Source organism: Tiliqua scincoides, chromosome 8 (assembly GCF_035046505.1).
Source record: "Tiliqua scincoides isolate rTilSci1 chromosome 8, rTilSci1.hap2, whole genome shotgun sequence".
Lineage (NCBI taxonomy): Eukaryota > Metazoa > Chordata > Lepidosauria > Squamata > Scincidae > Tiliqua > Tiliqua scincoides.
This window is the reverse complement of record NC_089828.1, coordinates 39,243,622-39,270,734: the sequence shown is the minus strand read 5'-3', so window position 1 is coordinate 39,270,734 and position 27,113 is coordinate 39,243,622. Positions and strand designations below refer to the sequence as shown.

Sequence of the window (27,113 nt, the reverse complement as noted above, 5' to 3'; positions counted from 1 at the left end):
ACAATGACCCTTTGCTAAGGGGATTTAAAAACAGCCTTGCTGACCTTTGTGATGTAAGATAGAGTCATTAAGAAGACAATTCATCAATCATGAGCTTAGAAAGGCTTCACTGGGAGCACTTCCTTCACCCAGAACAAAGTGATAATCTTTCTTTCATGTGTTCAGGGGGAAAGAAGGGGTCACTTGCCTAAGTGCCTGGAGAGAGAATGATTTGATGAATTGTCAGCTGGCTGCCCTCTCTCACATTAACTATTGTTAAACAACTGTTTTCCTTTAATTTAAAGGGCCCTTCTCACTCACAATGAGAGAAAAATCTGTGGAATCTGTGGATAATTAGGTTATACCTGTAATTCCTTGCATGACTGTCTGTCTACAATAGAAAGAAAAGCAGTTTTTTAAACTGATTTTATGCATTTTTACCCTTCTCCAGGGGGTCAGCACATTCCTTCTCATTTGCAGTGGCCATTTGTGTTGAGTCAAATCCGTTTATATAAAATCTGTATAACAAAGTTGGACCTGTATTTGTTTTAAGGGAGGGAAAACAAACAAGCCAAGTCAAGAAATATGAAGTCGTTTTTTTTAAAAGCATGCCACAGTAGGTGCGGAAGGGAAATATTTAAAAAGTGAATTGTGCAGAACGTACAGGCTGAAGAACAGAAATATACATTTTTATTTTTATTTTATTTTTTTGCAATAACAGGATGATCAAGAGGTTTGCACTGCTCTGAATGCATACCCCTTCCCTATTGTGGCCATTCCACAAATGCACAGGAAGCAATAAAAATTCAGTCCTCAGCCTGGAAATTGCACAAAACTAGAATCAAATTAGTATCCAAATGCTTGAATTCTACAAGACATATTTGGCTGGGAACAACCTGGAGATATACTCTTCCTCCTGAAACTCACCTTAATGCTGCAAGATCCAAGCAGGGGTGTGTTCTGTGCTTTCTATATGAAACAAACATTGTTTCCCAATGAGTCTCAAATTCTGCTCATATGGCTGAGCACTTGTCTGGAGAAAGTTACTAAGAACCCTGCTGGATCTGATCATTTAGTTCTATTGTGGCCAACCAGATGCTTCCAAGAAGCCCACATGCAGCACATGAAGGCCAAGCCTTCAGTGATATATTCACTGATATATATTCAGTGATATATTCAGTATCCAGCCACTATGAAGATTCTACAGAGCATAGAACCTTCTATGAACCTTCTATGAGCATAGAACCTTCAGGAGCCTCTTCCTTCTGCAAGAATTCTACTCCACTTTTGAAGATTTTTGCACATCCCAAGATTCAATCCTTTGCAACGCCAAATAAGAGGGCCAGCAGGAAAGGGCAGGAGGTCTGGTCTAGAGGGTAGAGCCTCCATTTGCCTGAAGATAACATCCACAAGGTCGCCAGTTCGAGGCCACCGGCACCGTGCGACCTTGAAGCAGCTGACAAGCTGAGCCGAGTTATTCCATCTGCTCCGAGTGTGGGAGGATGGAGGCCAGCCAGAATGTGAAACCAGATCAGAAAGAAACATCTGAATGTTGTGGTTCTTGAAAGATAGAACCTTCTTTCAATTGTAAAAATCCCTACGGGGATTTAAATAGCCTGCCTATGTAAACCACCTTGAATAAAGTCTTGAATAAAGACCAAGAAAGGCGGTATATAAATACCTGTATTAATTTATTAATTATTATTATTATTATTATTAAAGAAAACAGACCCCTACCTTGGAGCTGCTGCCAGTCAGGGTAGAAACACCAGAAGCTCTACTGAGTCAGGGCCTTGATCAGGGCCTATTTCAGTCTTACCTACACTGACTGGCAGCATCTCTCCAGAGTTTCAGGCAGAGGTCTGTCTCACCCTACTTGCTTGGATTTGCTGGGATTGGTCCTGGGACCGTCTGTATGCAAAGCAGGTGTTCTACTACTGACATATAGTGTCTCCCCAAGGACAGCAATGGGACAGACAATGGTCTGACTCTGAATAAGGCAGCTCCATATATGCAACAGAAGCTGATAACCTTAGCATCTGTAAGCTACACAAGCTAACGTGTGGTCTTATTTTGCATCCATTATTCTCCTCCTGCATGGGATGGGGTCAGAATAACACTGAAGTACACCCCCCCATGCAACTGGAAATCTCCCCCCTCCAGCTCCTCATAGTTCTAGTGTTCACTATAGCTCCTTGACCCTCCCAGGAGGAAAAGAAATTGTCCCACATGACAAAAAGTTGCAGAATTAAGGCATTTTGCAAATATGTTCCATGTACTAATTTATACCAGTTGCAAATGCAAATTTTCTTGGAGCCAAATGGGCATCATCTGGCTGCAGGATTTTCCTCTCCCCCTCCCCACCACCACAAAAAAAAATATATGGCTCTCACACAGTTTCAGAGTAGGATCTCTCCCCTGACAACCTTTAGAAAGTGTGAGGGGGGGGGGAAGGAAGGGAGAGAGGAAACAATTAGTTGGACAATAATTAGTTGGATGATTCCACTTAATGAGAAATCACAACATCTACAGCAAAGGTCATCTGATCATTTGTGTATTTTGTGGTTCAAATATCTTGAGTCTGAGAGAGGGAAGGTTCAGAGGTACAAGTATCTTCTGGGTTTAAGGGTGCAGCATTCTCTCCAAGAGGTATATAGCCCAATACTATGCATGTTTACTCAGAAGTAAACAACATCACAGTCAATGGGACTTACTCTTAAGTATGTGTGATAGGACAGTGGTCTAAAAGAGGTGGAGCTCCACCCACATTTAGCTCAGCATTCCACTATTGCATCAGAATTTTCCAGGACAGTTAGAAATCCATGGCTTATCCATAAGCCATGAGGAAGAAGAAAGCAAGAAACCAAGAGTATAAAGCAACAACAGCTGGTCCCAGATGTGGCCTGTTGCTGGCTGAGCCAACTCTCTTGGACACAGTGTGCAATTTGAGTCTGCTGGGGTATAGAGCCTTCATGTCCTCCAGGGCCCCATAAGCAGCCATTGAGAACTCAGAATCACCGGTGGTGAGCAGGTCAAAGACGCAGGACTGAAAGTACACATCCTCCACTTGCAAGAGATAGCTGCATTGTTGGGTGGCAGTTTCCACTGTGAAGGCCTGCTGGGAGCTTGGCCAGAGCAGGCTGGAGCTCGCCAAACTCAACTGGTGCTCCTGGATCAGCTCACTCTGGGGACAACCATGGAGGCAGAGCTGGAGGTTGGTACTCCCCTCAGAGGTGCCTAGAGTATCTTCTGGCATGCGGATGACAAAGGTGAGATAGCGGCCCACCTGCCGGATGATGATGGTGCTGCCAATGTAATGGGCCTGGATCTCCACCTGTCTGGCATCAGGCTTCTCCAGGATGTGCAGGCTGCCTGCCCCTTCCTTCAAGCCCCCATTTCGTGTGCCATCACTGAATGCCAAGGGCAAATCCTCTGTAGTTGCCTGGTAGACCTTCTGCTCGGTACAGCCAGGGTAGCTCTTGAATATCAACGTGATCTGGAAGGACACAGGACAGGGATGTAAATAACAAGATCTTTGCTTAATTGTACGAAGGTACCTTATACCAAGTTAGGTTCAGGTAGGTCAGTATCATCAATATTGACTGGTGATGGCTCTCCAGGTTTTCAATCAGGGGTCTTACCTCCTAGTCCAGTGTTTCCCAAACTGTGGGTTGCAATCTGGTTGTTGGTGGGTCGTGAAACTGAAACGGACAAGCCAGTAGCTGATAGGGAAAATGTACTGAGCCCAGCTCCGCACCCCAGAGTAAAGGTCCACAATGGTGCCCCCTGCAGATATCACTGCCCTCCCACTTACCTGGAGCGCATACTGCCTCATGTGACAACAGGACAAGTTGGGGAAGTCTCCTGAAGGTTCCCCAATGCCGGGAAGCACAGTTTCCGACCCCATTGGGAGCATCACAGAGGCTTCCGTGGGGTCATAAAGGCAGCGAGGCTTCGCGCCTGGGGCATTTGCCTCACAGAGTGAATGGGAGGTCCACCACTGATTGAGCCCTATGGAAAGTGAAACTGAACTACCCAAGTGCATCATGAGTAGTGATGACTACTCATGATGACTACTACAATCATGAGTAGGCAAATGTGCCTCCGTTCCCATCAAAGACCAGGAAAAAGGGAACACAAGGCCCCCAGAATGGTCCCAATCCAGGGAGGCGGAGCTAATACTCAGTGCAGTAGCAGTGAACTTGGAGGGCTCTCCGGGGGATCTGCTAAATGGATGTGATTTCCAAAGTTCCTCATTATTGAGGAATACTTCGTTCCCAAGAAGAAGGGACGAAGGCTGAGAGCGTGAACCAGGATTATCTTTTGAAACGGCAGTTTCAAAGATATACTGATTTTGCTCTGTGCTGGAGCACATTCCATTCCAGACGCCATCTTGGATAGCTCTGGAAAACTGATAAGACTCCCCCCCACGGCCCACTAGATTCAACATGAAAGCAAACAAAGGTTTTAACCGTGAGTAATTAGATCATTAAATTTTAATTGAGAAGTTCGAAGGAGGGAAAGATATATTTAAGACCATTTACATTGGCTCGCAGCCACCCAGAGGGGGGAAGTAGCGGAGGTTAAAAAGGCCCATCTGGAGTATTTTTTTTTCTAAAAAGGGTGATTGGAAGAAAAGAAGAGAGATAAGAAGGAAAAAATAAAGGAAGATTATCACCCGACTGTAAATCACCCGATTGTAATGGTATACGTGCAAAAAGAATAAGCAACACTTTTAATAGCTTGAAGGATTTTACTTTCATTTTCGTTGCAAGAGGCTTGTAATTGGATTCAGGCCTGGTGTTGCAGGAGGCTTGAACTGGATTTAGAACTGAGCATTTAAAGAGACAGTAATTTGACTTGATAGTGTTATTGATTGGAATTGGAACTGGATTCAGGCCTGTTGTTGCAAGAGGCTTGAACTGCATTTAGAACTGAGTAAAAGAGACAGTAACTTGACTTGATAGTCCACCTCTTTTGAAGACTTGGATCTTTTTTATTTGTTGGAGAAGTCTTGGGACTATAAAATTTGGATTAGCCTTAAAAGAAGGTGAAGCAAGAATAAGACTGAGATTTGAGACAGAGCCTTTAAAGACTCATTGATTTGAGCTGATATTGGAACAGATATTGGTATTGATTTGTCTTAAAGTGGATTACTGATTTTTTTCTTCTTTTTTTTGATATTGAATTTGGGGATTAGCCTTGCAAGAAGGTGAAGCAAAGTACCCCTTTTTGGATATAACTTGGGGTTTAGCCTTACAAGAAGGCGAAGTAAGATTGAGGATTAGCCTAGCAAGAAGGTGAAGTATTTTTTTTTTTTTTTTAAATAAACTTGGAGATTTGCCTCACAAGAAGGTGAAGGAAGAAAAAAGACTGGGGGGTCGACGACTGTTGAAATGTTAGACTAATGACTTTTTTCCTTTTCCTTTTTTATTTTTTATTTTGTGTTGGTAATTTTGTGAAGTTATTGAATTGTGATTATGAGGGTGTTTTGTATTGTTTTGTTTTGAGATATTTGAGATATTGAGAGTGTTATTTTAAGGGATTAAACGGATTAAAATAGAAATTTAGCAAAAAGGAAAAAATGACATCAAAAAAAGAGATTAGTAAGACTACGTTGAAGACATCACCATCGGTTGGATCACAAATTCCTACATATGGAACAAAGGAGAGAAAGTCAGACTTCACTATTTGACCTGATGAAAGATTTTAGAAATGAGATGAAAGAACAGATAGGCAATCTCTCCAACCAAATGAAGCAGATAAATACTTCTTTGATAAATATGCAGGACCAGATTACAAAAAATAAGCAGGTCAAAAATTTAAAGAGAGATATGAAGAAAATCAATAATAGTATGGAAGAGATGGAAAAGAGAATGGATCGAATGCAAAAGCAAAATGAAGAATTAAAGATTTCTGTAATGAGACATGAGATGGAGAAAGCAGCATTTATTATTAGAATACAAAATTTTAAAGGAAAATCCCCAGAAGATATTAGAGGTCAAATGGAAGAATGGTTGTCAATCGAGCTGGAATTGGAGGAGGATCAGGTTAAAGAGATGATAGATATTGTATACAGGGTCAATTCTAGGTATGCAAGACTAAATAAAAAGCCAAGAGAAATAGTGATGAAATTTACAAAAAGAGCTGCAAGAGATAATATATTAAAACGATTGGAAGAAAAACAAAGAATAGTCGAGGGAGAGCAAGTGAGAATTTTGAGAGAAATACCCTGGAAAGTTCGCCAAAAAGAGAGCATCCTATAGAAACTTTGCTGCAATATTAAGAAGAAATAATGTGAAGTATCGTTGGCAAATTCCAGAAGTTCTCCTGTTTATGAAGAGAAAAGATTTAATATGAATTCAATGATGAAAGTTCAACAGTTTTTATCAAAATATGGAGAAAGTCTGGGAGAACAAAACGGAATTCTCAGAGAAGAGAGCACTTCCTCTCAAGAAGAGGAAGAATCCTCAGACCAAATTCAAAACGAACAGAATGGAGGAAAGGGAAAAAAGAAAAAGAAGGAGCAAGATACAGATGACAGCCAAGAACAAGCACAAGGAGCAGTAGGAGGAGGAAGGACAGTAACAAGTAAGACAGAAAACAAGTAGATTAACAAGAAAGACAAAACAAATTTCTAAGTGAAAATGGCTGAACAACAAGTGAAATTTTTTTTCTGTAAATATTAATGGATTGAATTCTCCTCAGAAGTGTAGAAGAATATTTCATCAGTTATATCAAACCAAAGCAGATGTAATCTGTATACAAGAAACACATATTAGAAAAAATGATGCTAGATTTCTTAAAAATAGAAAAATGGGAACTTTATTTTTTGCCCCAGACTCACACCAAAAGAAAAGGGGGGTAGCTACATATGTTAACCCCAAATTGGAACCCGAATTGAAATGGCAATCGGAAGATGGGAGAATTTTGATTGTAGAGATCCAAGTTGAAACAAGGAAAGCATTAATTGTCAATATTTATGCACCAAACGCCCATCAAGATAAGTTTTATAGAAGACTACATGAGAAACTAATTACGGGAGAAGATAGGGATCTTTTTCTATTTGGAGATTTTAATGCGGTCTTTCAAACTAAATGGGACAGAAAATTTAATAAAAGACCTTTAAAAAGAGGAGGAACCCTACCCAGATCTTTTTGGGAAATGGCAGAAGAATTACAAATGATTGATACATGGAGAACACAATATACAGAGAAAAAACAGTTTACATATTATTCAAATTCACATAACTCCTGGTCTAGAATTGATATGTGTTGGGCTTCAATATCCGGTTTAGGTGGAACGTTTCAGTCGGAAATTTTACGTAACATATATGCAGGTCATAATCCAATTTCATTAATAATAAATAAAAACTTAAGGAGAAATACTTGGAAGTTAAAATACAATTCAGTTGAATAATCAGGAATTTTTGAATCAAACAAAAACAGAAATGGATTTTTTTTTAAGACCAATTTTCATTCAGAAACTAAAACACAAATGGTGTAGGATGCAAGTAAAGCATTCTTTCAAGGATTAGCAATAAGAAATGCAGCGAAACAAAGAATTGGACAAGAGAAGAAAATGAAAGATCTTGTACAAAGATTAGAGACTGGCGAAAAGGAATTACAGAAAGAACCTACAAATCAAAGAATCCAACAAAGAATTAAGAAGATACAACATGAAATTAAAATATTCCAAACCCAGGAAAGGGAAAAGAAATTGAAAATGGCAAAACAGAATTTTTTTGAAAAAAGCTTAAAAAAGAAAGACAGTTTTTTTTTGAAAAAAGCTTAAAAAAGAAAGACAAAAAAATCATATTAAGACATTGAAAGATTTGACTGGGAAAGAAGAAACAGAATTAGAAAGAAAAAATCAATTATTGAACAATTTTATCAGTTATTATATGGGAGAAAAAAATATAGAACACCAGAAACAAACAGTATATTTGAAGAAAAATAACAGTATGAAAATTTTAGATGATCAAAAGAATTTATTGGAAAATACAATTGCTATAAGTGAAATTATAGAAGTGATTAAAATACAAAAACTTCAAAAAATGCCAGGCCCTGATGGATTACCAGCTGAGTATTATAAGAAATTTAAAGAAGTATTGTTGTTACCATTGAAAAAAGTCATTGATGATATATGGAAGACTGGAGAAATGCCAAATTCATGGAAGGAAGGAACAATTACTTTGATACATAAACCAGACACGGATGAAAAAGAAATTAAAAATTATAGACCCGTCTCACTTTTAAACACGGATTACAAAATCTTCGCTTCAATTTTAGCTACAAGACTAAAAAAAGTATTAAATCAGATAATTAAAGAAGATCAAACTGGGTTTTTTTTACCAAAAAGACAACTGAAAAACATGAGAATGATAATATATTGGAATTTTTTGAAGCCCATCCAGATAAGAAATTAGCTCTAGTGTTCTTAGATGCTGAGAAGGCTTTTGACAATTTACATTGGGACTTTATGATTAATTGTCTGCAAGAATTAGATTTTGGTCCAAAATTTATCAAGATGATACAAGGAATATATTCGGACCAGAAAGCAAGGATAAGAGTAAATGCAGAATTGACGAGAGAGATTAATATTCAACAAGGAGTAAGACAAGGCTGTCCACTTTCACCATTGTTGTTTATCTTGACATTAGAAATACTGAATAAGAGAAGATGATAGGGTGAAACCGCTTAAAATTAAAAGTGAAGAATATAAATTACAAGCGTTTGCGGATGATCTGGTATTTATTTTGGAAGATCCACTCAACTCCATGGAATTTTTGATAGAAGACTTAAAACAATATGGAGAGGTAGCAGGTTTAAAAATAAATTACCAGAAGACCAAAATGATACTTAAAAACATAAAAGACAATGATATAGAACAAATAAAGGCATTTGGACTACAGATAACAAACAAAGTAAAATATCTAGGAATTACAATTACAAAAAAGACAAGTACATTAATGGAAGACAATTATATCAAATTAATGAAAGAAATAAAAAAAGATTTGGAGATTAGATTTCTCTAATGGGAAGAATAGCTTTATTGAAAATGAAAATATTACCAAAATTAATGTTTTTATTTCAGACTATCCCGATTATTTTGAAGAGATCTTTTTTTGAAGAAATGAACAAAATTACTACAAAAATTTGTCTGGCAAGGTAAAAAACCGAGAATAAGACTGAAATTATTGCAAGAAGATAAAAAAAGAGCAGGATTTGGACTACCAGACTGGGAATTATATTATCAAGCAGCAGCCTTAAACTGGATAAAAGATTGGGGACTTTTATTGAACGCAAAAATTTAGAGTAGAAGCACCCGATTTACAAATAGGCTGGCATGCATTCCTCTTTTATGATAAAGTTAAACAGCATGGATATTTTAAACAACACATTTTAAGAAGATCTTTAATTTGGATATGGGATCAGATAAAATATAAGATATATTTTAAATTACCTAGATGGATAAAACTGCTCGAAATAGCAACCAATTCGAACTGGATTAAAAAAGATCAAAATAAACCATACAGTGAGTTGCTGAATAATAAAGGAGAGATTTTAAGTAAGTCTGAGTTAGAAGAGAAAGGAATAAAGCTGAACTGGTGGAATGAAATGCGAATAAGAACAAGATTACGAGAAGACCAAAAAATAGGTCTATATGAAGAAGATATAAGTTTTGATAAAATATTTTTGATTGATGAGGGGAAGTATGTAAGAAAAATGTACAGTTTTCTCCTGGAGATGAGAATGGAAGATGAGATAGTTAAAGATGCAATGGTGCGTTGGGCAAAAATTTTTGGATATAATATATCAATAGATGATTGGAATCAAATTTGGAATACAAATATTAAGATAACTAAAGCAGTGTCTTTTAAAAAGAATTTATATAAAATGTTTTATAGATGGTATTTAACACCAGAGAAGTTAGCAAAAATGTACTCTGGGTTATCAAATAAGTGTTGGAAATGTAATGAGCTAGAAGGAACTTTTTATCATATGTGGTGGACATGCGAAAAAGCAAAGAAATATTGGAAAATGATACATAAAGTGTTGCAAGAGATATTGCATTGTGTATTACCATTCAAACCAGAAATATTCCTCCTAAATGTGACATCAGAAATTAAAGACCAATCTAAGAAACACCTTATTGTACATATTGTTAAAGCGGCAAGAATATTGTTTGCGCAAAAATGGAAATCTATAGATGTGCCAACTAAAGAAGATTTGATAAAATTTATGAAGTAGCAGAAATGGAAGTTTTAACAGAAAGAATGAAAGAGAGAGATTTAGATAGAGTAAGAAAATATTGGAAGTTTTTTTATGATTGGGTAGATAAATTTAGTTAGATAAAATTGAGTGTTTCGTAAAAATTAATTTTTTATATTGATAAATATGCGAACCTTTGTATTGATGATTATTGTGTTTTTTCTGTGTTAACTGAATGATGTACGTTGGAATCTGGGGCCAAACCTTATGTGTAACTTGTGTTGTACCCTACCCAAAGTTAAACCTATTTCCTTTCCTGTATAATGAATAAATAAAATATATTTAAAAAAAAAAAGAATGGTCCCAATCCAATAAACATGGAGCTCAACAAACACTCTAGAAGGCACACTCCACACCATAGTAAAAAGAATAAAAAGAGATGTGAGGAGCTGGTAAGGTGAAAGTTTCTTTCTTTCTGTCTGGATCCTGACAGAGTGTCATTTTAAAAAGTGGGTCCCAGTGTTAAAATGTTTGGGAACCACTATCCCGGAGATGCGAGAGATTAATTCTAGGACCGTCTGCATGCAAAGTAGGTGCACTACCATCGTACTGCAGCTGCCACAGTCACCAATACTGTGGTGACTGTGTATCGTGTATTATCGTGTATTACTTTGTATTGTGGTGACCCCAATACAGTCACCAATTCTGTCCACCCAGAATGATTTGTGAAGAGACAGTGGACCAGGCAGTGGCCAAGTGATATCTGTTGCCATGGTCTAGAAAAGGGTACCAGATCCTTTATTAAGAATCTGGCTTTGTCCCACATCTAGAAAGCCTGAATTCATGCAATCCTAATCTGCGCTGGAAGCAGACAGGCCAGTGGGCCTACGCTGCATCCAGCACAAGCTTGGGGCCAAAATCCTGAGGGCAAGGGGCCCTCCCCTTGACCTGTGTTGCGCTGCAATGGCCCCAATGGGTCTACTCGGATCTGCACCACCTGACGATGTGGTGCAGATCCAAGCAGCCTGGAGCTGCACCATGCTTCCCAGGAATGGGGTCAGGATCCAGCATAACCACTGGATCCTGATCCCACCGCCCACCCACCCCCAGGAATGCCCGCTACCTGCTCTCCTCCCACCCCAAAACACCTTCCTCCCGCCTCCTCCTTGCCCTCCCCACACCCACCCCCAGACCCCTGCGTTGGCCGAGCTTGGCCGACACAACTCACCCTTCCTCCAGGACTTGCACTGGTGCGAGGAGGGCGGCGCTTTCTCACCGGAAGGTGGTGCAAAAGTACCTTATGGCACTTTTGCGACACTTTAGGACCGGCTTGTGTCACAGGGGACTTTTAGGATTGCACCCTAAATTGCACAAAAAACTGATACAATGCTGAGTTAAAGGGCTATTAACAGCTTAAGTGCATTGGGCTGTAAATTGGGCTGGAATGTTCCTTACTGATATGTACATGTCATACACTACATGTAATGTAGTGATTACATTCAAGTCACTAATTCTGGTTGCCACAAGGTGGCAGCAGATTACATATCCCTAGCAGAACTTCTGGAACAGTGTTGAGAAAACCACGTCCATATTGACTTATCTATCACTGGGTCCCCTGTGAAACACACAGGATTCCAGGACATACTGCAGCAGGCATATGAGCCAAGTCTGTTGGGACTTGCTGTTGCCTTATGTGAACTGAGTAGGCCTGAGAATATACCCACACTGTCTCATAGCTTGTAAAACTAGGTGGGCAAGCTGCCTGCCTGTGGGAGAGTTTGTTCACCATTACTAGTCTTCTCAGTGTTGCAATTTAAGTTCTTCCAGAGCAGTACCTGAAGAAAAAGTCTTGTGACACCTCAAAGATTCAACACATTTATTGGAGCATAAGTTTTGAATCTCAAAAAAAATTCCAACATCTTTAGACCTGTGGGCATTTCTTGATTGTTCTGGCAGGCCTCAGATATGCAATCTCATAAGCTGCCATATTCGGACAACTACTTAAAACACAGCATATTTCTCTATCAAAATGCTGCCATGCCTGATGACCTACTGCCATGCATCAGCCATCATATGCTGCTAAATATACTGGTCTACAAAATAAAATTTTTGGCACACAACCAAAAGAAAAACTGTCTGATCCTAACATTACTTTTTATGTTCAATTCAAATATGTTACTAGTTTTCTTTCTATCACACAGGGATTTTTAATTACATGCAGGTTAAATCTGAAAAAAAATTGTAAATTTCTGTACATTTATAACACTATTCATACTACCCAAGATTCTTTGGCACACAAGAAAAACTGTCTGATCCTCACAGTAACTTCTATGCTGAATTCAAACATGTTACTAGTTTATCACAAATGAATTTTTAGTGATCCACAGGTTAAATCTGAAAAAAACTATATTTACATACATTTATAATTCTATTCATATTACCTAAAAAGTGACAATTGATGATTTTCTTCTATATTTATTTATTTGAAGAATTTATATTCCACCTTTCTCCCACACTCGAGGGCGCTCAAGGTGGCTTGCAGAATAAAAACTGATATAAACTGAATTTAAACCATGCTAAAAATGTAAACAAACAGCCCAACCCTAACCTGTGCCAGTGCAGCCAGGTTGCATGGGCTGCACTATTTCCCATGCAGGTTGGGAACCAGCTGGAGGTCACCTCAGGATATAGGGATATTTTTCCCCTTGCTATCTCGGGTCAGCTCCAAAGGAATCTTCCATTTGTTTTGTTGTTAGATTTTGAATTTTGTACTGAATTCCATGCATCACACTTTGCCACAGCTCTTCATTCCTTCCATTAATTTGCGTCTTTCTCTCTCCACCTTACCAATGCATTGACAGAACATGCAAAAAAACCATGATCACACAGCCCAATTCTATCCATACTTTCCTGGGAGTAAGCCCCATTGACTCTAATGGGACTTACTTCTGAGTAGAAATGCATAGGATTGGGCTGTTAGTTATGTCATGCTTCTTTTTGCACAGCTGGTTCCTGCTACACATATGCAATTGTGCACATTGATGAAATGTGGCCCAAAACAAGCAAATCTGTTATGACTGTATATGCTGTTGAACCAGATGGGAGCTTCCTCAAAAGGAAGGCAATGGTAGGCAAATTCAAACATATATTCTGTCATTGCACAAGGCCTTCAAAGTAGGTTATGATTTCAAAACAAAAAAAAAAAATCCATAGTACAGGTGTGCCCCCTTCTATGTGAGAGTTCTGGAAAGGAAACCCCGCCCCCATGAGTAGCTGAATCATGGATACAGGTGAACGCTATCCATGTGGTTCAGGGGGCCATCCCCTCTCTGGAGGCCCTCAAAGTAGGTTATGATTTCAAACAACAACAAAAAAGCCATAGAACAAACGTGCCCCCTTATCTGCGGGGGTCCTGGAATGGAGAAAACGGAAGTGACATTTTTAATGCCTTATAAGGCATTAGGAGGCCTGGGGAAGCCCTCTGTGAAACCAGAAATCACGTGTTCTGAGCTCTAAAGCTCAGTCTGAGCCCAGCAGAGACAGGGGACAAATGTCCTCGACCTCCACTGACTTCAGACTCCCCTCTGGAGGTGTGGGGAGCACAGCTTTTCTTCACTTTTCTTCACTTCCAATATGATAAAAAGCCATAAAAACATTTTAAAAAATAAAATCAAAGCAACATCAGCAATATCAGCATGGATGAAAGCAAATATGCAGTGGGTGCCCCTTATCTGTGGGCTCAGCATCTGCAGATTTGAATATCTACAAATGCTGAGCCTGCAGCTGCAGGGCCTCAGAGGACGCAACCAGAAATGCATTCCAGTCATATTTGGGAGGTCTTCTGAGGTACGGGGAGGTTGCACAAGACCTCCCCATGCCTCAGAAGACCTCCCAGACACTTCTAAAAGGCATTTCCAGTTTGCCAGCGCACCCCCCCCCCCATTTCATTATCCATGGGATTGAGTATCTGCAGGGGGATCCTGGAATGGATCCTAGATGGATACTGATGGCCCACTGCATTTGCTTTCATGTTTCTGGGAAGTTGTAGGGAAAAGTAAAGTAGCAGGGGTCTGTGAGCCCTGCAAGTGCTGCTTGAGAAACATCTTGCTGCTCCACAGTACTCCACCCTGATAGGAAGTGGCAGAAAGGCAAGCTGCAGCCAGCCTACCCACCCAGGAAGTCTCAGGTGACTGGGAGAGCCAAGAGGGTCCATGCCAGCCGTACTATAAGAACTTCTTCAGACTTGATTCTGCAGTCTGAACTTATCAACCAGAGAAAGCACTAATAGCCTGGCCTGACAATCTCAGACTAGGTCTTCAGACCACACTGTGTCTCCTCTGACAACACTGGTCCCGGCAGCAGAAAATTGTGAAAAATTTTCACTTTGATTTTCATATTTGATTTATTTTAATATTTAAACTGCTTTGTGAACTACTCCAGTTGAAAAATAGTCATTTACTACTACTACTACTACTACTACTACTACTACTACTACTACTAATAATAATAATAATAATAATAATAATAATAATAAAAATAATAATGATAAATGACCGGCCTAAGATCATCCAAGCTTCATAGCTAAGGAGGCAATAAGAATGCTATTGATACTTGAGACTCTGTGCCCTTAATGTAACAAAAAGACATATTACAACACTGAAAAGATAAGTACCTCTCCCTACCATTACTCAAGGGATGGAGGACCTTTTAACTCTATCAACATTCAGACATGTAGATGACAACTACAGATAGATTTTTTTTTTATATTTGGAAGCTTTTTTAGACATCTTTTTTTCATTTTTACAGCCTATACAGTTGTTTTTTTTTTGTAATTTTATGTAATGCATATTTCCTTTTTTTCTTTTCCTTTTATTTTTTCATTATTCGCTATAAAAGTAGATGGGAGAGAAAAGAGAGTGCTGGTCTCCTAGTCTAACCACTCCAGTGATTCTCAAACTTTTTAGCACCAGGACTCACTTTTAGAACGACAATCTGTCAAGATCCACCAGAAGTGATGTCATTAACTTGGAAGTGACATCATCCGTTTAAACTTCAAACCTAAGCCGTGATCAGCCATTACACAATGTGCTCAAGCTGTTATTTTGCATAGTTCAAAATTCAAACATTCCAGCTTCGAAATCGATCCTTGGATCCTTCTCCAACCACACAGCCCTCCCCACTTTCCAACGTCCGATCTTCCCACCTATTCAGGGCAAAGCAACAGGCCTCTCTCCCACCAGGAATCCACCCTGCCCTGCTCTGTACCCTGTATTTTCAGCTCTGAATTTTCAATGGTGGCTGAGCTAGGTGCCATGTTATCCTCCTGAAATTGGCTCGTGACCCACCTGGTGGGTCCCGACCACAGTTTGAGAAATGCTGTAGTATTCTATATTACATTGACTCACCATGTCTGCCTCCTTCCTAGCACGAGCTCCACCCATATTAGCGGGTTGTGAAGGTATCATGATTTTGGGTGAGTGGGACAACAGCTTGCCCCCTTTACTAAGAAAGTTCCAATTTGCTCAGCCTGAGCCAGCACTATACTAAGGTAACAAGAGTGCAAACAATGTGCAAACAGGGAGGAGTTTACCTTGCTGGTTGCCGTGGCACTGGATCCAAGAATCACCGGGACGTTGGTCACCTGAACTGACAAGTACCGATTGTCTATAAGAGGCCACGCCCCTTCCACTTTACAGGTCTGGAATTTGTCCTTAAAAGTCCGCAGATGGGGGTCCCCGAACAGCCCACAGTGAGCAAATTTGGCTTGGAAACCAGACCTAGCATTGTAGTTGCAGATCTCAGAAAGTAGGGGGTCCATAGCGCTGGGAGCCCTGGCTGAGGAAGTCGGCCCATCACTGGAGCAGTTGTGCTTTCCAAAGAGTTCTTTGATCCGGAACACTGCAGAGTGGTACACCAGATCTCCCCGGCAGGATCGGGCCATCTTCCTGGTACAGACAGAGTACGCCCTCAAAACAATGCAGTAGTCCACATCCTGCAGCGTCTCCTCCAATGCCGGAGAGGTTGCAGCCACGTAGTCAGTGTTGCATCGTTGAATACGACATGGCTGGCAGTGCACTGTGACAAGAGAAGCAGAAGATAATCAGTGATAGCTGATGCCTCCAGAAAGTGCCAAAGCAAACGTGATCACAGAAAACTGCCTTCTTCTGAATCAGATCTTTAAAATTGCAATCCTATATATGCATTTGCCTGGGAGTACCGCTCCATAAGACGCACCTGACCATAAGACGCACCTATTTTTTAGAGGAGGAAAACAGGAAAAAAATATTCTGAACCAAATAGTGTAATAAAATATTTAATAAACTATAACAGAATAACATTTGAACCATGTAAAGTGAACAGCAGTCAACAGTGGCATTAAGAACCATTATCACTGTCATTAACAAATGGAGAGACTTAAAGGTTTGAGTACTCTAGTTTTCTGGAAACCCCAAGAACTCATCATTGCTAGAGTCAGAATTTATGAAGCTCATTTGCTCACAATCACTGACATCACTTTCTTCGCTGTCTTCATATAAGATACCATCTTCACTTCCATCTAAGGCATTGCTAATGCCACATTTTTTGAATGACTGTACAAGGATCTCCTCCTTTACTGTGTCCCATGATGTTTTCACCCATTTTTTTCAGAAGTCCTCCAGGACGTTTGGACCACACCTTTTCAACCCATATTCTCATTCCATTTTCATCCATCCATCCTGGCATGAAGATCCCCCCCTTCTTAGGGTGAATGTGATCATAAACTGGCATGAAGCATAACATAACGTGCACTCTTTTTTGCAGTATTCGCTCCATAAGACGCACACACTTTCCCCCCCACTTTTGGGGGGGGGAAGTGCGTCTTATGGAGCGAAAAATACGGTAAGTCCCACGCAAATTAATGGAACTTACTTCTGTCAGAGCACATACACTTGTCATATCATCTAGCTTAGTCAGGTCACCTCAAGACTTCTTGGTGCCTGAGGCAAAGTGTTAAATGTAGTCTGTTCCTCCTGTTCCTGGGATTGAAGAAGCATGGAGGAGAGAAGATTGGTGGGCTAAAAACATCCCTCCTATCTAGCACAGCTTACTCGCCTCACACTTCCTATTCTGCTCTTCCTTTTCTAATCCACACAGCAGGAGGAGCAGCAGGAGGGAAAAATGGGGGTGGTGGAGATGGTTGCCCCACCAATCTGCTATCTGAGGCAGCCACCTCATTTGGCCTCATGGACAGACCTGCTCTGTAGCTCAGGGCACAATCCTAACCCCTTATGTCAGTGCTTTCCAGCACTGACATAAGGGCAATGAAGCTCTGAGGTAAGGGAACAAACATTCCCTTACTTTGAGGAAGCCTCTGTGAGTGACACTCAACTGCAGGATGCAGCACATGTCCCATTGGCTGGAAAGTACTGACATAAGGGGTTAGGATTGCACCCGCAGTATCATCTGCATGGAAGAGGTCTCCTCCAGCTCTGCTAGTTGGAGATGCTAAGCACTGAACCTGGGATCTTCTGCATGCAGTGTAATACCAAACTAGAAGGACCAATAGTCAACTCAGAAGAAGGCAGCTTTGTGAGTTCCAATTATTTATTCATTTTGTACACATTTTCAAAAATCTTGTTCCTTTTACAATGGTGGTTCAGGATGCTGGGCAAACAGCATAAAGAACTCCCAGTAAACACAGATGAAGCTGCCTCACACCATCAAACCAGAGCTCCATCAGCACTGTCAATAAACTAACTGGTCATTTAATCAACATTAACTGATCTTCAATATGTGACTAGGGCTCAGCTAGATCCAGGGCTGAGACCAGAATCTATTTGCAGTGGCAGAGGGAGAAAGAGAGAAAAATCAACCTTCCAATGTGGGAAGCAGAGCTATTCGTACTGCATGATCTATCAGTGTAATAAATAGACAATAAAAGAGTGATCCTTCCCTTCAATAACAAGCAGCTTGTCTACACCCACCAGGGATCAAGAACATTAAAAAGTCCTGTTGGATCAGTCTAAAAGTTCCTTCTAGTCCAATGTCCCACACAGCCTGTCAGAGGCTTCTGAGAAATCCAAAAGGAGGACATGAAGGTAAGAGCATTCTCATACTGTTGATCCCCAGTAGACTGCCTCTGTACATTGGGGTACTATTTCTTAGGGGGTACTGGCTTTGGGGTGCCTTTCACCACCGCCTCCCTCCAACCCACCATGATCTGCTTCCAGCTCACTTGTGCCTATCTACCATGCTCATCGTATGTTGTTTTCAAACCCAGAAGCACAGTAAGTAAATGGGGTTTTTTGTGTAGTGCAGAGGTGGCACTCGAGATGGTTTCCAGGTCGCTCCACCCCAATTGGGAGTAGAAATCCTTTCTTCTGCCTGCTCAACTTTCTGCTGATCAGTTTTACTAGATGACATTAAATTTTAACATTGTGAGTAAGGGAGAAAAAAAACTCTCTATCTCCACCTCCATACATCTATAAACTTCACCAGATGACCCCCAATGATTGAAAGTACCCCAATCCCAAGGGAGTAGAAGGTATGGCTTGATTCCATGCACATTTAAGCCCCAGCAGCTCCCTCTCCCAGCAGCTCCCTCTCTCAGCAAATAAATTAAGCTGAAAGAATCCAAGCAAAATTAAGGGGCTCCAAGAATTGTCAGAGTTTACTGTTCAATTATAGTATTATTTGAACGTAGATTTCCCATTTTTAAAACAGCCTGTTTGTATACCAACAGGCTCACCACCTCTTCAGGGAAGAGGACATGGTCCAAGGAGAGGCAGGGAAGGAAGCCCAGCTTGCCAGGCCCCGTCTGGCAGGAGGGAAAAAGATGGCTTTGTGTTCAGGCACATTCATTTTGTTTTCTTTGGCAAAGATCAGCAGCCCATTCTCAGTAGAAAAAACAAACCACCCCTAGCAGCTGAAGAACCATCCAGCTCTCTTGTGTTTGCAAAGAGGAGCCCCAATCAGTGGGGGGGGGGGGGAGAAGAGCATCACATCACAACTTTCCTACTTCAAACATAGACTCAGCTGGCCCAAAGGTGAGCCCCACAGACTTGTTTTCAGAATTTGGAAAGAGCAGAATGAGAATATGCAGAACACCTGTGCTCTGATAGAAATGCATGCTGCTGCTTTTGCTCCTTTCATAATTTTAACCTTGACCTTGACAGTTGAAATGTCCACTGAACACATTGGGGAAGCAGGCCAATTAATAAATGTTGTAAATACTCCATCTGATTCTCTGTCATATGCTTTTCATTAGCTCCTCTTCAACTGAGCTACTCTTATTCTCATAAGACTTTATCAGCAGCCCTGGCTAGAGCTGATCAAGCACCCTGTTTCCAGCAGTGGTCAGTCAGATGCCTGTGAGAAGCCCATAGGAAGGCAACAGGTATCCCCTCCATCCTGCATCTGATATTCAGTGGTACAATGCCTCTGAACATAGAGGCTCCATTCCTAACTATCATGTCTTATCACTAGGTTGGTTGAGTTGGGGCTCGGAGGCACTGTTTTGCAGTGATTCTACTCCTTGGTTTACAGGTCCTAGAAGGTACCTCTTGGGAACTAGATGAGGGTTAATAGGCTGAAATTTAATCCAAGCATAACAGAGGACTTCCTGATCTGGAAATCCATGACTCAGGGCCCAATCCTAACCAGTGCCCGCCAGCTGACTGCTGGTGAGCGCTGTTGCAAATGTGCCATAAGGCACGTTTGCAGGCTCTAGCACCGGTGGAGCGCCAGTGCTAGACCAGCACTGGGCTAGTGCCAGCGGAGCACCAGAGCTCTGCCACTCGGCAGTCACACAGACTGCTGGGCAACAGAGAGGTAGGTGGGGGTGGGGTGGGGAAAGCGGAGAAGAGGCATTCTGGGGTAGAGGGAGGTGGAGGGAGGGTGGGGAGAGGACATGCCGGGGGAGGAAGTGGGATCGGTGAAGCTTTGCTGCAATGGATCCTGAGCATCAGTGTCAGACCGTCCACCCAACCCAGAGGTTCTGAATTCTACACTGACCCTCAAGTCGCTACTTGATTAAGTAGCCCCATTGCGGGGACACCCGCATTACCAGGGGGAAGGGAACGAAAGTCATCCCAAGGAGGGGGTGGCAGCCTCCTGGAGCGTGCTGGATGCAGCAGCAGCCATTTTCAGTGCTGCTGCAGCCCCGCATGCCAGACAGCTAAGGATTGGGCTGACCAGTGCTAGACTATCTACCTGCTATGAATCAGGTTACACTCCCTGTGCAGGATCAAGTGGACAGCCCAAGAGTCTTTCTGGACCCATAGCTACTCCTGAATCGCCAGGTGGTGGCTGCGGCCAGGGAGGTTTTTATTCAGCTTTGACTAATGCACCAGATGTAGTCATACTGAGTCAGTCAGACATGCCCACAGTGGTCCATGCCTTAGTGACATCTTGATTAGATTGCTGCAATGCAATCTACATTGGGCTGCCACTGAAAATAATTCAGAAACTGCAACTAGGGCAGAATGAGGCAGCTTTTGTGGTTACTGGGGCTTGGCTGTTGGGCCACTGCTGCATTGGCTGCCAACTCACTCCTGGGCCAATTTCAAGGTGGTGGTGCTAACCTTTAAAGCCTTGGCCTAGAACCAAGGTACTTCAGGGACAATCCTCTCCTGTATATTCTGAGGCCATCCTGTTTTGAATGCCACTGTTAGTAGAGGGATGGAGGCAAGAAGCAGCCCTTTTCTGTGGTGGTGTTGCATCTATGGGACTTCTCCCTTTTGGGTTAAGAATAGCCTCCTCATTAGAGGTACTCTGGTGAGGACTGAAGGTATTTTTATTTCAGCTAGCATTTTAGGGTGGGGGTGAGTTGTTTTTATCCTTTTATGGCTTTAATACTGCTTTGGTTGTCTTATGTTGGAGGCTTGCTTTCAGTCTATAATATTTCAGTCTATAATAGCTTTCAGTCTATAATATTATATTTAGTCAATAATATAATATAGTTATAATATAAGCAGCCAAACCCCAGTAACCACCCAAGCTGCGCATTCTGCCCTAATTGCAATTTCTGAATTATTTATATTATCATTAGTTTATATGATTAATTTACATTCTGCTGAATGCCATGGGGTATGCACTGACACTTTGGAATTTTAGCAATTACTTGTGCTTTATTATTCATTTTGTGTTATTTTTATTGAACGTGAATTTGTTTGCCGCCTTGAGCTCTGGAAAGGTGGGATATGAATCTTATAAATAAATATATTTATGTATTTCTAGTAAGGAGAGCCCTGCAGAATAAGACCAGAGGACCACCCAATTTCCTGTTTCCTCATATTTTTCTCAGCACCTTATACTTAAAGGAAGACAATCCCTGATTACAGAGGTTCCACTCAGCTATCATGACCATCTCATTCTGGGCGAGCAGAATGGGAGGGGCGAAACAGCATGGGGGGAAGGTGGAGACAGCTGGAAAGTCTTTGGAGCCCAGGTCTACCCAACCATGTGGCATCCGCAGCTAGGTACTGTAATATGGAAAAGCAAACACACTTCTAAGTCTCTCTTTCAAATATAGAAAATCATGCAGAAAATTAGCATTTAGGCTCACACGAGAATGGAAAGTGTCCTATGCATACCAAAACTTGCTTCTGCAGCAGCTATAGTCCTGCAGCTGTGTCCCTGAGTTCCTCTTATCTGGTAGGAAACTGGCCTGCTACAATAGCTCTTTGGCTTGTGGATAGCATGAAGGTGCTTCATGCTAAGTGGATCCACAAGCAAAGAGCTATTGTAGCAGGCCAGTTTCCTCCTAGATCTGACACTGTTAAGGAGTGTCATGTATGCATTTCTTGGCCCAGCATATATAGCTTGCCAATAGCTGCAGCCACACGCTCTTGGTAGTATCCCCAGCATCCCATACAGGCAATAAGTCTGAGTAGATAGCAAAAAGTAAGATCCCAGGAAATTTCTGGGCTCTGGAAATTTCTGGAGGGGTCCTTTGGCTCCTGGGCCCCCTTTTTGACCCTGGGCCCAGGTACAAATTACCCCCTTTACCTCCCTCTCCTAGGCCCTGTTCCTCCCAACCTCTCTCATAATTTTAATAAAATTTTCTAGTACACATCTACTTGGAAGATCCAATCTTTTAGATCTTTAAGTCAACAGGACCAGCAAGGGTAAAGAATTGCAACCCAATTTCACTGCATTTTAATATTAAATTCAGAAGGACAACAACTTGTTCAACTGGTCATGTAAAGGGGGTGATTCCTGAAACGGAGAGGTCCAGTATGGTGTTGAGGTTAGACTCTCAGGATAGGATTGGGGACCCCCAGATTCAAATTCTTACTTGCTCATAACATTCACTGGACCCATCAGTCTCTCTGGGCCTTACCTACCACACATACTTAAAGGGGATGGGGGATTATACTGAGATCCATGGAAGAATAATAACATAATACATAACATTTAAAAATGAATCACTTGCTTAATGCATTCCAGAGGGAAGCTGGAGAAAACCAATGTTCCAAAAACCATTTCCTAACATTTGTCTTAGTATGAATCTTCCCATACAACCCCCCGTCATCGTCCCCCAGGTTCCAGGAAGTAAATGTTCATTTCCCACAACCCAAGAATCTCATTTGCATCCTCCCAGCTCTAAGAAACAACACAGCATTCCCACATCAAAGATACAAGAAGCAAAACATACAACATAAGACACCTGCAGTTTCAAAAAGCAAGCAACTTTTCTCCCCATGCTTTTTGACAGCCTTCACAGATCTAAAGAAGCAGGGATGGGTTGATGCCACCTGTCCATGTTGTTCTTTTTTGTACAAAATGCAATGCATTTTGCATATCAAGCATATCAAGCACAATCACATAGTATCCTTAAGAGTCAACTAATCTGAAGAGATTGACTCCCTATCAGCTAATGGGCAGCCCAATCCTGAGCTGCCTGCAGCGCCCAGGTCCGGAGGCTCCGTGGAGGGCTGCCGCCAGATCCTGCGCCTCCCGCGGTAGCCTCCCCCGAGTAAGGGAAGCAGGCCCGCAATGCTGCTTTATACTCATTTTCGCAGCGACCAAAAGGTAAAGCTAAAGTAAAGGCACTCATGTAGGGTGCGCAGCCCTGCACGAGCACCTTGGATCCTGCGGAGCCTCCCTCCCTCCCCCCGACACACCTCCCGCCCACCCACGGCCATGTCCCCCCCTCCCCGGAATGCCTCCCGCACGCCCCCATCCATCCCCCCGCCTCCCGTTCTGCAGCCCGGCGGTCCAGGAGACTACTGAGCCGCGGAACCCAGGTGACCGCCACACGCTAGCCCAGCACTGGCTGGAGCTGGGCTAGCTCTGGTAGGAGCCTGGCGGTGAGCCCCGCAAACGTGCCTTATGGCACGTTTGCAACTGAGGTCCACAGTGCCGAGCCATGCCACAAACCTCAGGATTGGGCTCTTAGTGATTCTAAGATTTTTTCTTTTAAAAGCCCTCTAGCTAGATCAGTCTGAAGAAGATCCATATTCTATCTAGCCCACCATTCTAACTTTAGTGGTGGTCAGCTATATGTCTCCAGGAAGCCCAGAAGGTTCCATTTAACTATCATGGCAAATAGCTAGAGATAGAACATTCCTTCATGCATTTGTTTCATCCCTTTGTAATGAGACCACAAGAGCCCTGTTGGACTGGGCCATGTAGTCTAGCATCCTGTTTCCCTATCAGGAGTCACCTAGATTATTCCAAAAAGCCCACATACAGGGCATTCTTATCATGCCTTCTTGACAAGAATCTGGCAGTAGGCGGCATGGCCCATCCATGGTGTGGACCCTGTTGATCTTCTTGTTCTATTGGGAACTTCTCTTCAAAGCACCAGCTCCCAGCCCATCTCCAAGTCTGAGAATTACAGGTATGCAGACTGATCCTACGTGTACTCAGAAGGAAAACCCATTCAGTTTAATGAGAATTGCCTCTGAAAAAAATATGAACATAAGGTTGCAAACCTAGAGGGAAAGCTGTTTGTACTGTAAGTTGCAAGCAGCACAGACTTAGGTTCTGCGAAACTGAAGCCCTACAGTTTGGTTTTTCATCTCTATTGAGAAACTATTGGGGGGAGGGTTTAAAGACCCTCCTCTAAAACAAAAATAAGAGCAGCCATTTCTTAGGGGCCTTTAGTATGTTCTTGTCTTATGCAGAAACAAACTATAAGTCCATGGAATTGAACACAACACATTTTTCTTCCTTGATTGACCTTCTGTTTTATCATCATCCTTTCTTAGTGAATTTTTAATTGTAAGCTCTTTGGAGTAAGGACTTTTGCACATTTACACTGGTTTTGCTAAATATGCAATGATAATTTTGGGCTGAAACAATAAATCTGTTGGTTGGTTTTATTTAAAAATGGTTGGCAACCTTCAGTCTCGAAAGACTATGGTATAAGCCTACAGCACCCAGTATTCCCAGGCAGTCTCCCATCCGAGTACTAACCAGGCCTGACCCTGCTTAGCTTCCGAGATCAGATGAGATCGGGCATGTGCAGGATAACAGTTGCTGCTTTTAAAAACAGTTGGTTTTATTTATGTTTATTACAAATTGTGTTTTTGTCACATTTTATTATTTTTGCAAATAATTTTGCAAAATACAATTTTTCACTCAGCCCCTCCCTTCACCTTTGAAGTGATCACCTTTCTTTCAAGGGGAAGGGAGGGGTCACCTGCAGAGAGGACTGATGGATTGTCAGCCTGCTGCCCTCTCTCTTTCTCTCTCTCTCTCTCTCATTAAGGAGGCTATTGTTAAAGGACTGTTCAGTTTTTTTAACTGCTTTTAAAGGGATGCATTTTTCCCCTTCTCCAGGGATCAGCACATTCCTTCTCATTTGCAGGGGCCATTTGTGTTGAGTCAAATCCATGTACAAATAGGCTGGACCTGTACTCTGAACAGTCTGTTGTGTATATTTTAACAGTCTGTTGTGTATATTTTAAAGCCTATTTTTAAAAAGGGAAAGAGGGGGGACCCAGGAAACTATAGGCCGGTCAGCCTAACATCCATACCGGGTAAGATGGTGGAATGCCTCATCAAAGACAGGCCTTGCTGAGAGAGAGTCAGCATGGCTTCTGTAAGGGTAAGCCTTGCCTCACGAACCTTATAGAATTCTTTGAAAAGGTCAACAGGCATGTGGATGTGGGAGAACCCGTGGACATTATATATCTGGACTTTCAGAAGGCGTTTGACACGGTCCCTCACCAAAGGCTACTGAAAAAACTCCACAGTCAGGGAATTAGAGGACAGGTTCTCTCGTGGATTGAGAACTGGTTGGAGGCCAGGAAGCAGAGAGTGGGTGTCAATGGGCAATTTTCACAATGGAGAGAGGTGAAAAGCGGTGTGCCCCAAGGATCTGTCCTGGGACCGGTGCTTTTCAACCTCTTCATAAATGACCTGGAGACAGGGTTGAGCAGTGAAGTGGCTAAGTTTGCAGACGACACCAAACTTTTCCGAGTGGTGAAGACCAGAAGTGATTGTGAGGAGCTCCAGAAGGATCTCTCCAGACTGGCAGAATGGGCAGCAAAATGGCAGATGTGCTTCAATGTCAGTAAGTGTAAAGTCATGCACATTGGGGCAAAAAATCAAAACTTCACATATAGGCTGATGGGTTCTGAGCTGTCTGTGACAGATCAGGAGAGAGATCTTGGGGTGGTGGTGGACAGGTCGATGAAAGTGTCGACCCAATGTGCGGCGGCAGTGAAGAAGGCCAATTCTATGCTTGGGATCATTAGGAAGGGTATTGAGAACAAAACGGCTAGTATTATAATGCCGTTGTACAAATCTATGGTAAGGCCACACCTGGAGTATAGTGTCCAGTTCTGGTCGCCGCATCTCAAAAAAGACATAGTGGAAATGGAAAAGGTGCAAAAGAGAGCGACTAAGATGATTACGGGGCTGGGGCACCTTCCTTATGAGGAAAGGCTACGGCGTTTGGGCCTCTTCAGCCTAGAAAAGAGACGCCTGGGGGGGGGACATGATTGAGACATACAAAATTATATAGGGGATGGACAGAGTGGATAGGGAGATGCTCTTTACACTCTCACATAATACCAGAACCAGGGGACATCCACTAAAATTGAGTGTTGGGCGGGTTAGGACAGACAAAAGAAAATATTTCTTTACTCAGCGTGTGGTCGGTCTGTGGAACTCCTTGCCACAGGATATGGTGCTGGCGTCTAGCCTAGACGCCTTTAAAAGGGGATTGGACAAGTTTCTGGAGGAAAAATCCATTACGGGGTACAAGCCATGATGTGTATGTGCAACCTCCTGATTTTAGAAATGGGTTATGTCAGAATGCCAGATGCAAGGGAGGGCACCAGGATGAGGTCTCTTGTTATCTGGTGTGCTCCCTGGGGCATTTGGTGAGATACAGGAAGCTGGACTAGATGGGCCTATGGCCTGATCCAGTGGGGCTGTTCTTATGTTCTTATATGACACTCAATGGGACTTCTTCCTGGGTAAGCAGGGGTTGGACTGCAGCCTAGGATTGTTAAAACCATTCCTGCTTGATGACGTCACTTCCGGTGGGTCCTGACAGATTCTCATTCTAGAGAGTGGGTCCCGCTGCTGGAAGCGCAAGAGCCTAGAGCCGGAGAGCGCTCCTGCGCTGTGCGGAAGGAGCAGCCCCGATCCAGCGAGGGGGCGGAGGGAGCTGAAGCCAGCGGGACGCGTCCTGGCGCCCCCTGTGAGCCCAGAGCTGGAGGACGCGCAAGCGGAGCTCGCAGACGGCGCCGCTCTCCCAAGAGCCCCCCGGCCAGCGGAGCGAAGAGCCCCGGCCACTGCCCGCCCCGCGGCCTCTCCGCCTACCTGCAAGCGGCGGGAAGCAGCAGAAGGAGAGCAGCATCACAGTGCGCAGCCCTCGGAGCCGCCCTGCCGCCGCCGCCGGGTGGAGGCTGCCTGGCCCCATAACCGTCCGGCCATCGGCCTCGGAGGAAGCGCGCAGCGCCCGGCGCGGAGCTGGGA

The 27,113-nt window shown here is 42.6% G+C and overlaps 1 protein-coding gene and 1 pseudogene across 1 annotated transcript; both read right to left on the bottom strand.

Moving 5' to 3' along the window:
• Window positions 1-651: 651 nt before the first annotated feature.
• Window positions 652-27,113, bottom strand: LOC136658770 (repulsive guidance molecule A-like). The gene is made up of 3 exons (XM_066635630.1): window positions 26,958-27,113; window positions 15,784-16,268; window positions 652-3,475 (listed from the first exon to the last, which is right to left on the bottom strand). Exons 1-3 carry the CDS (start codon window positions 27,055-27,057, stop codon window positions 2,807-2,809), a joined length of 1,254 nt encoding a protein of 417 aa, XP_066491727.1. The 5' UTR covers window positions 27,058-27,113; the 3' UTR covers window positions 652-2,806.
• On the bottom strand, window positions 24,548-24,664 carry LOC136659851 (5S ribosomal RNA; annotated as a pseudogene).